Genomic DNA, 15286 nt, shown 5'->3' with positions numbered 1-15286 from the left:
TGAAACTTATTTTTATCAAAGTAACCAACTTGAAGAAAAAAAAGGATTATATGTAAAAGCAAAACCTATAATAACATAAAAATAAAACCCATGACTATGGTATGGGGAAAAATAATCCACAAAGGGTCACTGTGAAAGTGAAGAAAAAAAATTGTAATTAAAAATTTAGAAGATGATAAGATTGTTATTTCTAAAAGGATTCCCAGTGGAGACATGCCTAGACATCAGACATGACCCTTCTTCCTTTATTCTATGCTGAAAATCCATTTTATTTGAAAGTCAAAAACCTCCTATATTTAATACTTGAATATATAAAGACAAATATAGTATCCTAATGTCTGTGTTTTAACATCTAAGACTGCTGTGTTGCTCCAATTACAATTTAGATTCCAGAGCTTAATTCTAAATAATTACGAATTTCAGGGCATAGAATTTCTTCCTTCTACCCAAAGAGAGAATATTGCAGTCTAGATGAAACAATTATTTATTCCTTGTCTCATAGATAGTATGAGCTCAATGGAATATATATTTTTTCCAATCCTAAAAAGCAGAACAGGAAAGGGTTTTTTTTTTTTTGCTGGTGTATTGAAAGGAACGCCTTTTTCTTTTCTTGATATTTATTAAGAATTTTCATATCATAAAAGGCAAATCAAAAGAAAGAAAAACAACTGTACTCGTATAACACTCGTAAGTGTTATATCACTGTTGCTAAAGAAGAACATGAAAGCAGGTAGAAAACTAAATAGGAATTTCCACTATTGCAAAGCAGAATATTTTATACAATTGTGAATCTTTACCCAAATTGGTGCTCTCAGTTGTTTTGTACTGTCAATCCCAGTACAAAACAAATATTTTTCTGTAGTTTCTTGTTATAATGAGAACTTTAACCTATTTTAAAGGTGACAAGTTTAAAAAGACTGCCACAGTAACATGATTCAGAGTCTTATTTCTCTTGGCCATTTTTGAATTTCATAGTATTTTGTATATAACGTGAACACTGCTAAGTTATGGCTCCCGCATATAATAAAAATTAAGCATTTGTAATATATATATTTCATCTTAAAAATGTTTTCGCCTATTAATGCTTGAATTTCAATACATGTAAAAATATATTAGGAAGACTTTTTTTCTCCTTGTTGTCTACTTGATTCCAAAACAGAAATCGCATCTGGCTTAGGAAAAGACTTGTTGGTGCTCTACCAGAATTCTTGGTTTTCAGATATTAATATTTGGATTGATGGAAAACCATTTGAAGTGCACAGGTACTGTCCTTAAAGATTTTGTGGTAAGAGGGAGAAGGAGGGACTAGACAGGGAGACATTTTATACGCCTATGTGCTGTGTACTAAAAACTTAACTGCATTTGTGTAACGCTGAAAAACATTGTTATGTCTTCTAGTTCTGATATTTATTGATGAGGATTTTGTGCACGGGTGCGTGTGGTGCTTCCTGCCTCTATGAGATACTGTTTCTTGTACGTGTTTTGATAATGTATGCTCGTATAGCCTTTATAAAGATTGTAAAAGTAAAATCAGTTATTCATTGATCCATCAACAATTTAAAATGTCTTGCTTAAAGAGGAACATAGCATCCAAACCTTTGAAGTACAGTAGCTTGAGCCATGAACTCTTTAGAGAGCTTTCACGACACAAAATGTAGAACATATCACCACCCATGCATAAGAAAAATAAGAAACTACACAGATACCTCCAACACCTACATCTGGATTTATTTATTTTTGTTGTTGTTGATATGTCAAAGAACTGTTGAAGCCCATGGCATAAATAAGAGACAGGAAAGAAAGCCAAAGCTGTTTAGAAGAGACAACATATAAATTTGTTGCGTGCTAAACATTGCGTGTTTAAAACTTTAGAGAAATAGTCACCTTTTTTGCCCATTCCAGTAACCTATAATTTTTTTGAGAACTTTGGTTCACTGTTAATAAGCCAGCATGTTGTTCACTCAGTAGCATCCTATTGCCAAGCTAAAACTGAATACTACCTTTTTTCTTTTTACTTGCTAAGAATAAAACCAGGAAACTTTATCAAATCATAAGTGACAGGAAGAAAAGGAGGAGGGATTAAGTGAATACAAACCTGCCAGCAAATTCACAATAGAATAGAATAGAATAGAATAGAATAGAATAGAATAGAATAGAATAGAATAGAATAGAATAGAACAGAGTATAATCATATCTGAATTAATGTTAAATTGTAAACCCACTGTCAAAAGAATGTATCTTCTGTGGACAAATACATGAAAGCACTAGTAAAATGTATTCAAAGCAATTTGAGATTTCCCTCACCAGGTATGTGGTGTGTATGTGTGCACTGTAATAAAATGTTTTAACTGGAGGTATTTCAAGAAGAGAGTTTTCCTAATTTTTCTTTACCAAATTGGATTAAATGCCAGAGATATTAGAAAAAATTGTAGAGAGTGAACAAATATACATTAGCATGTCAAGAACATTGAATTTCGATAGTGTGTAGGTATTCTTCTAAAATAAATATTTCTATTGAGTAACATAGTTTGTATTTCTTTCTCTTTCTCACAGGGCTATTCTTTGTGCCAGATCTAGTTATTTTTCTGCTATGCTGAATGGGAGCTGGGCAGAAAGCTCTCAAGAGCACATCACTCTTCAAGGGTAAGCTGACCTGTTCACAAATCATGTGGGAAAAGGCAATTTAAAACCACTGCAAATTTTAAAAAGTCAAGCTCCCTGTAAAAGAATTCATATTAAGTCTGCTTGATATAATATTTGATGAATACATTTGAGCACGAGTTCCGAGTAAGAATTATCACTGAATTCAGTCAGCAATTGTTTTGCAAAACTGGTGTCTAAAAAAAATAAAAATAGCATTCTGTGCTAAAATGCAGTCTGGTTGGCATTTAACTGCGATTGCATCTTTTTTTCATTGTTCTCTTTTCCAGTGGCAGATGCAGCAATATTTTGTCTATTAATAAGTGTAAAGACTTCTTGGTTTCAATTTTGGTGGTTTGCTTAACCATCATTGTTGAATAAACCACAGCTGACTGAATTCACACACTGAGTCGTACTGTGGGATGACTTAGAGCAGTGATCCTCAACCTTTCTAATGCCGTGACCCCATAATACAGTTCCCCATGTTGTGGTGACCCCCAGGTGGGTGTGGCCACCAATAAGAGGGAGTAGGACAGCTAGGGAAAAGGGAAAAAAATGGCGGACAGCATGGTTTGGCGAGCCCCGTGAAATGGTCATTCGACCCCAAATGGGGTCCCGACCCACAGGTTGAGAACCACTGACTTAGAGCAATGAGCATAGCAAGTTTTTCAGAACTGTATGGGGTCGTGTGAAGAAGGTTAGGTGATGGATTAAGAATGGGATATCAGAGTAGCTTTTAGAATGTTATGCTTATGTAAAGTTGCTACCCTACATATGTTTTTAGTCTAAGAAACTCCATTTGAGTAAGTCGAATTTAAACTGCGTGGCATGGTTCCCCAACCCCCAGGCCATGGACCAGTACTGATCTGTGGCCTTTTAGGAACCAAGCCACACAATTGGAGGTGACAAGCGGGTGAGCAAGCAAAGCTTCATCTGTATTTGCAGCCACTCCCCAGCGCTAGAATCACCCCCTCAGCTCTACCTCAGATCATCAGGCATTAGATTCTCATGGAAGCACTAACCCTTCTCTAAACCGCACATTCAAAGAATCTAGGTTGCATGCTACTCTCTCCCCCCCCCCAAGTCTGTGGAATAATTGTCTTACCCCGAAATACATCCCTGGTGTCAAAAATATTGGCCCCTGATGTGTGGGATTTATTGGATGTAACTGTGAGGATATTAGAAATTTCTCTGTGCTGCAGCTACAGTAAAAATGGCTGGTTTCATGTCATCCTGCTTGTTGCAAATTTTTGTATAGTTTTGATAAACACTTGAGAGCAGAGTACATAGGGCTTATCCCAAAATAATGAAAATGATATTTAAGAGACCAGCTGTCAAGGCAGCCGTGCTGCTTCTTTTGGCTGTTTTTATTGCTGTCTTCTATTTCCATATATAGTGAGGCAACTGTGTTGATTTTGCTATTTAAGTAAAAATAAAGATTCCCCCCCCCTTTTTTTTGGGAAACTCAGATTTAATGTTTGAAATGGCCATGTGTTATAAGTATCATAGTTGTTGTTACTATGGAAGCTGTACCTTTGAAAAGCAGGAGTAATTTCAGAATCACAACTGAATCTTGAACAGAAGGAACTAAGGGGAATCTAGAAGAGGTTCTACTAAAAGGACGCAGGACGATTTGTAAATAGCCATGGCAGAAGTATACTGCCTCCAAAGCTTTCCCAAAAGGCATCATAAAGAGATGGAAGGAGGGAAGATCAAAATGGAGTAACTTTGCAATATTTATTTATTTATTTATTTATTTTCAAATATTTATATGCCGCCCAATCCCAAAGGACTCAGGGCGGCGTACAAAGTTAAAAACAATCATAAAACAATAAAATAATAAAATAATACAGTCATACCGCGAGTCCGATCATATCCCGGTCCCCCCGGGGACATCAGCCCCAGGCCTGCCGGAACAGGAGAGTTTTAACAGCTTTCTTAAAGGCCGGCAGGGTGGGAGTAGTTCGAACCTGGGGGGGGAGTTGATTCCACCAGGTCGGAGCCACCACAGAAAAGGCCCTTCCCCGAGGGCCCGCCAGCCGACATTGTCTGGCCGACGGGACCTGAAGGAGGCCCAATCTATGGGACCTCACCGGTCTCTGGGAGCTGTGTGGCAGAATGCAGTCCTGTAAGTAACCTGGCCCTATGCCATGAAGGGCTTTGAAGGTGATTACCAACACCTTGAATTGCGTCCGGAGACCCACAGGAAGCCAGTGCAGCTCGCGGAGGATAGGTGACATGTGGGCGTACCTTGGCGCGCCCACAATCGCTCTCGCGGCTGCGTTCTGAACCAACTGCAGCCTCCGAACGCTCTTCAAGGGTAGCCCCATGTAGAGCGCGTTACAGTAATCCAGTCTTGAGGTGACAAGGGCATGAGTGACTGTGAGTAAAGCCTCCCGGTCCAAATAAGGCCGCAACTGGTGCACTAGGCGAACCTGTGCAAAGGTCCCCCTGGCCACAGCCGATAGATGTTGTTCCAAATTTAGCTGTGAGTCCAGGAGGACACCCAAGTTGCGTGCCTGCACTGAGGGAGGTAAATTTGCCCCCCCCCCAGGACTAAAGATGGACCATCCAGTTGGCCTTTGGGAGGCAAGACCCAGAGCCACTCGGTCTTGTCAGGGTTGAGTCTAAGCCTGTTCACCCCCATCCAGACCCTCACATCTTCCAGGCACCGGCACATCACGTCGACTGCTTCATTGAAAGGACACGGGGTGGAGATATATAATTGGGTACCATCCGCGTACTGATGATACCTCACCCCGTGTCGCCGAATGATCTCACCCAGCAGTTTCATGTAGATGTTAAAAAGGAGGGGGGACAGGACCGAGCCCTGAGGCACCCCATAATCGAGGCGCCTAGGGGTCGATCTGTCCGCCCGCCAACACCAACTGCGACCTGTCAGAGGTAGGAGGAGAACCACCGCAATACGGTGCCGCCCACCCCCACCTCTCCGAGATGACGCAGAAGGATACCATGGTTGATGGTATCGAAAGCCGCTGAGAGGTCAAGAAGCACCAGGATAGAGGAATAACCCCTATCCCAGGCTCGCCAGAGGTCATCGGTCAGTGCGACCAAAGCAGTCTCAGTGCTGTAGCCGGGCCTGAAACCAGATTGAAAAGGGTCCAGATAATTGGTTTCATCCAAGGATCGCAAGAGTTGAGACGCCACCACCTTCTCTACAACCTTCCCCACAAAGGGGAGGTTGGAGACGGGACGAAAGTTCTTCAAAACAGCTGGGTCCAGGGAAGGCTTCTTGAGGAGGGGCCTCACCACCGCTTCCTTTAAAGGTTGCGGGAAAGACCCCTCCATCAAGGAAGCATTGATTATCGCCTAGAGCCAGCCTCGTGTCACCTCCCTACTGGCAGAAACCAGCTAGGAGGGGCACGGGTCCAATAAACAGGTGGCGGCATTCATTGCCCTCACGGCCTTGTCCACTTCATCAGGGGTCACAGGCTCAAACTCGCTCCAGATAACATGACTAAGACCAGCCCCTGGCAACTCGGCTGGCACTGCCCAGTCGGAGTCCAGGTCTCTCTGAATCTGAGCGATTTTGTCCGAAAGAAACTGAACAAACTCCTCAGCTCTCCCCTGCAAGGGTTCCTCCGCCTCCTCCACCTTAAGAAGGGAGCGGGTCACCCTAAACAAGGCGGCCGGGCAAGATTCTGCGGACGCAATAAGTGCGGAAAAGTGAACACGCTTTGCCGCCCTTATCGCCACTAAATAAGTCCTAAGATAGGCTCTTAATAGTGATCGGTCAGATTCAGAGTTACTGGCCCTCCAACGTCGCTCTAGACGTCTCTTGTGGCGCTTCATCTCCCGGAGCTCCTCAGTAAACCAAGGCGCCCTGCGGGGACCACCACCACAGAGAGGTCGCAAAGGCGCAATTCGATCCAGGGCCCCGGATGCCACCTCATTCCAGACCGCAACCAGGGACCCAGACGAGTTGTGGACAAGGGAGTCAGGTATTTCCCCAAGCTCCTCCTGGAACCGATCTGGGTCCATTAGGCGCCTGGGGCGGAACCACCTAGTCGGCTCCCTCTCCCTGCGATGGGGGAGTGATGCTCTGAAGTCCAGCCTCAATAGGAAATGATCTGTCCATGACAAGGGCGAGATCTTTATTCCCCTTAATTCCAGATCATGTCTCCATTGCCCCGAGAGAAACACAAGGTCGAGTGTGTGACCACCCCTATGAGTTGGATCCTGAATTACCTGGGTCAGGTCCATGGTTGCCATGGAAGCCATGAACTCCTGCGCCGCCTCTGAGCGATCGCCGAGTGATGGTAGGTTAAAGTCCCCCAGTACTATAAGTCTGGGGAACTCCACCGCCAACCCGGCTACTGACTCCAGCAACGCAGGCAGGGCTGTTGCAACGCAGCTGGGAGGTAGGTACGTCAGCAGCAAGCCCAACTGAACCCGTGAACCCAACTTCAATAGGAGGGACTCACACCCAACAACCTCCGGGGCAGGAATCCCACGAGGACTCAAGGACTTCCGAGCGATGACTGCCACTCCCCCACCCCTGCCCTGATGTCGAGGCTGATGAAGCACCACAAACCCGTCCGGGCACATCTCCGAGAGGGAAACACCCCCCTCAGGGCCCAGCCAGGTTTCGGTTATACATGCCAGGTCCGCCCCGCTGTCCAATATTAAATCACGGACAAGGGTGGCTTTGCTGACAATGGACCTGGCATTAAGCAATAGCAGCCTACAATTAGGGCCCTGTACTCCCCTGTCAACAGTACTACAGGATGAGCCTTTTGAGGGGCCGGAACAAGGAATCGCTCTAACATAGCAAGTCCTCGTTCCCCAAAGATGGCCTGCCCCTCGGCTCCCGCCATATCTGCCCATCCCAGTCATGACCGGGATGCTCCGACCTTCTCTCCTCCCCGGAGTACCCCCACCCTCACCAGCCTTCTCCCTTCCTGACCGGACTCGCTTTCCATACAGACCAAGCCCAAGGGTAAGTCCTGCCCCCCCCTACTTTTGCTATTGCACTCAGCAGAGGGGGTACCAGGCTCCACATTGCTGGCTGTGGAATTCTGGGAGTTGAAGTCCACATGCCTTAAAATTGTCAAGGTTGAGAAACACTATTATAGAGGATTTTGCTACAAATACTTCAGAAGGCGCACAAGTCTCTTATGTTCAAGAGATGAACAGCTGAACCTCAGGAGAATAAAATTCTGATAACACTTCTTTTGAAGGCCACCTACCCCATTCAGAAGGTATCAGATAGATTTTAGTGGAGGGATAGATTGTTAGGTTTTTTTCAAAACAGAGATCTTTTGGCAGTTTGGGAGACAAGCTTATTATGTAAAATTTTAGTGATGGGGTTTTACCTTGAAGTAGATTTGCAATTATTTTAGTATAGTTGTTTTCTGCTTGTCATCTTAACCAACAATAACCCAGTGAACAGGGCTGAGGGAGAATGGCTCAAAATCACCCCGTGGCTAAGGTTAGTCAAGAACCTGATCTCCCCTACGCCTCTAATCTTTTAAGTGTCACACAATACAATTAGGTTGCTAGTTTTTGATGAGTTAAATGGGATGTAATAAATGTGAAGACTCGTATTATAGTCTTCAGATTCTCATTTGTGTAACTGATTTTTCTTCTGGTTTTGTAGCATAAGTCATGCAGAAATGACTGTCATCCTGCATTTTATCTATGGAGCAGTTCTGGAGTTCCCTAAAAATGTAAATGCTGGGTATGTGTCAAGTCATGTTGTTCTTAATAACATTCCCTGCCTATTTCCCAACTCTTATCACTCTGTGTTTAAGTAGAAATTGCATCTTAAGAACCAAAAATGAAGTAGTGGCAGAAATAATTATCCTTGCAATGTGTAATCTGTATTTTAGCACAAAAATAATAGTATTCATGTTTTTGAGATCATTATTCTTAGTATTCATAGGCTAAGTAGTTATTACACAGATAGAAAATGCTTGCTGGAATGTTTCAATTTATTGCAGCAATTTGCTGAATGGGTTCACACAGTGCAATAAGTTATGTTGTGGTTTGTTTGGTTTATGGGTTAATAAGCAGGCATGCAAACATCCTTACTTCCAAGTCCTAGCTACTACTGGTAGTTAAGGGATTTTAAGCAGAATATATGATTGTATGATTCCTTCCTAAACTCTCTGATATCCCATCTCAAGAGTGAATTTTCCCTAATTCCAGTCTTTGTGAAATCTAATGTCATTGATAAACTACAATTAAATAACTAAGTTTACTCTTATCTCTCTTAACCAGACTTTACTGTAACCTGCTTCAATCTAATTAAGGAACTATACCTAATAAATCCCAGCTTAACCTTACTTTGAGATATTGAAGTCTTGCTTTGGTAATAGGAAGGCTAACTAGATTAAGCAATCTGGTATTCTTCAAAGATTTTACATTTCAGATCCTATCAGCACCAGCCAGTTTGATTAGTGGCAGACAATTGCAGGAAGTATACTCTGATCATTTGGAAGCATTAAGTTTTCTACTCTGGGATAAGGTGATTGTTTCAATAAAAGAGAAGGTGATTATTTTGTATTATTCCAACCCAGGGGTCTTCAAACTAGGCCCTTTTGTAATGTGGACTTCAACTTCCAGAATTCCTCAGCCAGCATGCCTGGCTGAGGAATTCTGGGAGTTGAAGTCCACAAGACATAAAAGGGCCAAGTTTGAAGACCCCTGTTGCAACCCAACAGATTAAATAGAAGAAAGATGACAACTATACCAGTCCAGAGAAGATTTTAACTAGACCTATGAAAAGATAAACTCTAAATATGTTAGGGATAAAATAGTCAAGCCTTGTCCCAGTCTTTAGCAAACTAGGACATAATACTTTAATAAATATGAAAAATAAGGTTCAATTTGAAAAAAGTAAAATCTGTCTAATTTTACTGCATTTTTAAATACTGGTTGCTTGGGGGAATGTATCATGTTCTGGTTGTAGACATTGCTTAGCCAAATGCTATGGGATTGTGGGAACTAAGATGCTGAACTAAATTGTTTTCATCTGCCTGTGAATCAATAACTTTCTTCTGAATTCTGACTTTCTTTTTTTCTTTTTGTATGGTTTATTAAAGACAAACTATATAACTTAAGAGTTTATAATAGTTATAATCTTTACCAATAGCGCAAGGATTTTTAACTGTTTTAATTTTATTTCCGAAAGCAAGATATATTAGCAACACTGTTTAAGTAATTCAAAACTGGCTTATTCAGAATGGCAACCAGTGTGAAATAAAAAAAGAAGCACTAGGGATTAGTTTTTAAAATGTATTACTTTTTAAAATACATAACTATAGATGAATAAATATGGTTTGAATTTTTAGTTACATTTCCATGCATATCCCAACACTGTTGCTTTTGTATGTAAGGTATCAAGACTTGTCACCTCATGTTTGCAACATTAATTATTAATTTGAATTATTAATTGCAAACATTATTTTTATAGTTATTGTTGGAATAGAACTTTCCTTAAAAATATTACTTTACTGGCCTTTCAAAAATTGGAATGAATTATGCTTGCCTGGAAGCATTACCATATTATCCTGGCCTAGATGTAAACTATTATGGAATAAATCCATTATGGGCTTCCAGTAACTATGTTAGATGCTTTTATGGTTAATTTTCATTATTGCTTTCGCTTTAGATGTATACTAAGCATTGCAGACATGTATGGATTAGAAGGGTTAAGAGAAATAGCTGTATACATTCTGAAAAGAGACTACTGCAACTTCTTTCAAAAGGTATTTAATTTACCTGTTTATCTGTTTATCTTGATACTGTGTTGATAAGAGGTAAATCAAATATTACAAGTTTTACTTTATAAAGCCTTAGTAAGAACACACCTGGAATACTACATACAATTTTGGTCACCATATTACAAAAAAGATGTTGAGACTTTGGAAAAAGTGCAAAGAAGAGCAACTAAGATGATTAAAAGGCCTGGAGACTAAAACATATGAAGAATGGTTGCAGGATTTGGGAATGGCCAGTCTAGAAAAAAGAAGGACTAGGGGTGACATGATAGCAGTAGTCCAGTATTTGAGAGGCTGCCACAAAGAGGAGAGGGTCAATTTATTTTCCAAAGCACCAGAGGGCAGGACAAGAAACAGTGGATGGAAACTAATCAAGGAGAGAAGCAATCTGGAATTAAGGAGAAACTTCCTAATAGTGAGGACAATTAACCAGTGGAACAGCTTCCCTTTAGACGTTGTAGGTGCTTCATCACTCGAGATTTTTAAGAAGAGACTGGACAACCACTTGTCTGAAATGATATATAGGGACTCCTGCCTGAGCAGGGGGCTGGACTAGAAGACCTCCAAGGTCCCTTCCAGCTCCATTCTGATTGATTGAATTGCCTTAAGCAATATTGAAAAAGGAGATGAACTGTTTTAAATAAATGGTCATTGCAAGGAATTTTTCATCCAAATGTTAAATTACATTACAGTGTGTAACAGTTTGAGAATGTGGTGTGAAGAAGGGTTACGGGCGGCTGCTGCCAAGTGGGATGGTGCATGGGTGGTTGGTGCAGCACAAGCATGGTGGCAGCTAGGGTGTGGCTGCTGTTGTGTGCAAGCAACTTACTGGACCAACTTGCAATCTTTCCGGCTGGCTTCCCCTTTGACTTTGCTTGTGGGAAGCCAGCAGGGAAAGTCACAAATGAGTTTAGGATGCTACAGCCATCATAAATACCAGCTGAGTGCCAAGCTCTCAGATTGCAATTATACAGTCACAGGTCAGCTAGACAGAGGTCCCCAAACTTTTGGGCACCAGGGACCGGTTCCCGGAGAGAGGTTTTTCCATGGACCGGAGAGGGCGTGGTTTGATGTACTGTCTGCATCCCGCAGATGGGGCTTTGCTTGTTTGTGCGGACCAGTTGCTGGCATGCTGCAGCCAGTCTATGGATCGGGGTTGGGGACGCCTGAGCTAGGACAGCTAGGACTTTAAGGAACAGTCGTAAGTGTCATTTGTCCAACTTCAAACTAGTGGTTGTGAGACTATCTGTACTGCATTAGAATCCTCTTATAGTACACAGAGGTTTTGTGAGAGATACCTTGCAGTGTATAGTTAAATAAATTTATGTGGAAAGGATTCCCTGGAAATGGAAAATTTGATAATAATTGCTTTAGATCAGTGGTTCTCGACCTGTGGGTCAGGACCCCATTTGGGGTCGAACGACCATTTCACAGAGTCTAATTCTATTGGCTTTCAAAAGCCAATAGGAATTGTCCAGGCTGTCTCTGCCCTGCTGAGCCCGCCAAAAGTCCCATTCTGCAAATGGTGCTGCACCAATTGAATAGTCCTTGACTTACGACCGGTTGAGTAGTCCTTGACTTATGACCGGTTGGGGGGTCACGGCATTAAAAAGGTTGAGAACCACTGCTTTAGATGAAGCTGCAAATCAGGTGGCAGAAAGAATTGCATAATTTTGGCTCCATTGGAACTAGACGTGAATGATATACAAGAGCCAGTTTGATGTAGCGGTCAAGGTGATAGCCTAGAAACCAGAGGTTTGTGGGTTCTAGTCCCGCCTTAGTCATGAAAGTCACATGGGTGACTTTTGGGCCAGTCACTCTCTCTCAGCCCAACCCACCTAACAGAGTTGTTACGGGGAAAACAAGAGGCAGGAGTATTAGGCATGTTCACCGCCTTGAGTTACCTTTAAAGTAATAAAGATGGGATAAAGAACTAACCAATAAATACTTTCAGCAACAATGAATTTTCTGTTGGAAATTTTAGTTTGTGAATTATTGCAAATTTTTAAATGATAATAATTTCTCTTATATTCTAACAATTGTAGCCGGTGCCTGGGAAACATCCACCTGTTTTAGAGTGTCTGGCTATAGCCCATTCAACAAGAGCAGAGCACCTTTACAATTCATGCATGAAGTAAGTGAGATAATATATTTGACTGATTTCCATTTTTATAGCTTAATCTTAAACTCATCTTAACAGGATAGGGTTACAATCTTTTGAAAGCTATATTTTGATGCAATATGCAAACACGCCTTGCTATTGGTTGTTTATGCCAATAGCGATGCATTTCTTATTAAATCCATTTGATGGATTTATTTAAATAAGACATTTCCATTAACAGGTGGCTGATACAAAATTTTGCAAGATGTTGGTCAGAAAAGAACTTTGCTAATTTATCTTCTGAGCTTCAAAATAATTGCCTTACCTCACTAATTGATTCTTTGGTAAGTTTGTGCAGTTTTGAGTTACTCTTATTAATCGACAGTATTCTTTTGTTTCTTGGAAAACTGAACTGAATTTATGGAGTAATTTAATTTATTTTGATTACATACATTTGCTTTCTACCTCAAACCGAAATAGGCTGCTATCTCAAAACTGAAATCTCGTGAATAAATCAGTATCATTCACTATTTCAAATTTTATAGTTCTGTTGCATCTGCTGAAAAACATTGGAGAAACAAGTTCCTCCCCCCCCACAGACACACTTGCTTCTTGAAGCTTCCAACTTTCACGATAAACTCCAATTAAATGTAGAGTGGTCCATATCTGTAAATGAAAGTTATCCTAATCCCTCCATCCCTTGCTTTTTGTCCAGGTGTTGCTTGATGTACAATCACAGTTGAGCCCAAAATTTATGTTGCTGAGCAAGACAGTTGTTATATGAATTTTGCCCCATTTTACAACCTTTCTTAACAGTTGTTAAGTGAATCACTGCAGGTGTTAAGTTAGTAACATGGTTGTTAAGAAAAATCTGGCTTCCCCATTGATATTGCTCGTCAGAGGGTTGCAAAAAGCTATCACATGACCCTGGGACAATGCAACCATCATAAATAAAGGTCAGTAGTCGAGCATCCACATTTTGATCATGGGACCCTGCAACAGTCGTAAGTCTGAAAGTCACTTTTTCCAGTGCTGTTGTGATTTTGAACGATCACTAAACAAACAGATGGAAGTTGAGGATTACAGTACCTGTAATGGCTTAAAACATTTTGGTTATTTCTACATCCTAATGTACTAGGATGCAACATGTCAAAGAGCTGCCAAGGAATGAAGAAATAATACAACTGATTCTAGAAAAGGAAAGAAAATCTAATTAGAGTCAGCTTAGTCTAGTGCAGTGTTTCTCAACCTTGACAATTTTAAGGTATGTGGACTTCAACTCCCAGAATTGCACAGCCAGCATTGCTGGCTGTGGAATTCTGGGAGTTGAAGTCCACATGCCTTAAAATTGTCAAGGTTGAGAAACACTGGTCTAGTGATTAAGGCACCAGGCTAGAAATCTGGAGGCTGTGAGTTCTGTGAAATAATAGAAAATACTTGTACCTCGGATTTTAGATTTTGGCAGTGATTTGGTCTCCAAGCTTGTTTCAATTTAGTTCCTGAATGTTTCATTACCAATCTAGGTAACGTCATCAGCAGGATTTTCTTGTCCTGTTCTCCTTAGCTCATAAATGTCTTATGTGATAGTGTGGTCAATTGGTTGTGTGATTGGTTGTTCCTTTGGAGCTATATTTAAATTCTGAGCAGCTGATTGGTTCTCTTGTTGATTGGTCGTTCAAATGGGCTGGTTTCTTACGTATTCATCTGCTGGATCTAGATCAATATGCTTGTTAATTGTTCCTTTGGTGGAATTCTAGGCTTCAATAAATTCACATGTGTGGCAGTTGTTGGCATGCCCAATGATTTTTGTTCCTTCCCAATCGAACTGGTGTTGTTTATCATCAATGTGGTTTGAAATCAGGGATTTTTGGTGGTGCCGTTTAACTGCTAGTTGATGTTCATGAACCCTTATTTTCAATTATCTTCCTGTTTGTCCCCCCCCCCTCATAGAATTGGTTACAATTGTTGCCACTGATTTTGTGCACTATGTTGCTGTTGTCTTCCTTCTGTATTTTGTCTTTGACTTTATTTAGATAACTGTTTTCTGAGTGTAAACATGGGTTTGTGAGCTATCCTTATTCCTAGGGGTTGCAGTATTCTGGCAGCCATGTCAGATGTTCCTTTGATGTATGGGAGGACTTGTCTTTGTGTTGTGGTTGGCTGTGTATTTTGTCGGGGTTTGTTCTTTAAATTTCCCACTTTTCTCTCAACCACTCCATCTATTTTTGAATTTTTTTAGTCTTCTCTTTCCATTCAACTTGCCCATTCTTCTTTCCTGCATTTGTTTCAAATGTATCCTCATTCGTTTTGTCTAAAATAGATAACCAAAGCACCTCAACCCACTTTTTTGTATTGGTCACTTACTCTTCTATTCAGTTTACATCCATTCAACACTCATTCGTTTTTACACTTTCTATCTTTCTCTCTCTTTTTCCTTCCTTCCTTGTTTTAGTGTGCATCCTCCTTCAGTCTCATTCATCAGTCTCATTCATACAGATATTTTGTATTTTTGTAAAACAAAAGTAGGCAGAAATACATTCTTGCAGACTGCCTCTTTCAGTTCTTTGGATAAACATCCCTTAGCAAAATCCACACAGTATCCACTATCTTGTCTTAATTTTTTTCAATTGTTCAGTCTGTTTTCCCTGTCAAACAGAATTATCCTGGATTTGATACATGAATTTTCAGATCCATAAACCTCATTATACTATACAGTGTAATGTTTGTTGCATATCCCTGATTGTCAAATCATTTTCTAAGCTTTCCATTTATTCTCACAAATGCTTTCCTTCCTATTGTT

At 40.9% G+C, this 15286-nt stretch overlaps 1 protein-coding gene across 3 annotated transcripts in view; it reads left to right on the top strand.

The window, feature by feature from the left end:
• The window catches only part of BTBD8 (BTB domain containing 8), a 51882-nt gene that overhangs the window by 15599 nt on the left and 20997 nt on the right, over positions 1–15286 (top strand). For 2 of the 3 annotated variants that reach the window (XM_039343512.1, XM_039343513.1), the window contains exons 4-9: positions 1160–1262; positions 2554–2643; positions 8261–8341; positions 10277–10373; positions 12431–12519; positions 12728–12830. In XM_039343512.1, the coding sequence (XP_039199446.1) occupies positions 1160–1262; positions 2554–2643; positions 8261–8341; positions 10277–10373; positions 12431–12519; positions 12728–12830 (563 nt within the window). Of the gene's footprint in view, positions 1–1159; positions 1263–2553; positions 2644–8260; positions 8342–10276; positions 10374–12430; positions 12520–12727; positions 12831–15286 lie in introns of those variants that run through there. The other variant, XM_039343514.1, reaches the window with a different exon arrangement.

The sequence above is a fragment of the Crotalus tigris genome, unplaced genomic scaffold, assembly GCF_016545835.1.
Source record: "Crotalus tigris isolate CLP2741 ecotype Arizona unplaced genomic scaffold, ASM1654583v1 scf7180000017857.1083437, whole genome shotgun sequence".
In the NCBI taxonomy this organism is placed as follows: Eukaryota; Metazoa; Chordata; class Lepidosauria; order Squamata; family Viperidae; genus Crotalus; species Crotalus tigris.
The sequence above is the reverse complement of the archived record's forward strand: the minus strand, read 5'-3'. Positions and strand labels throughout refer to the sequence as shown.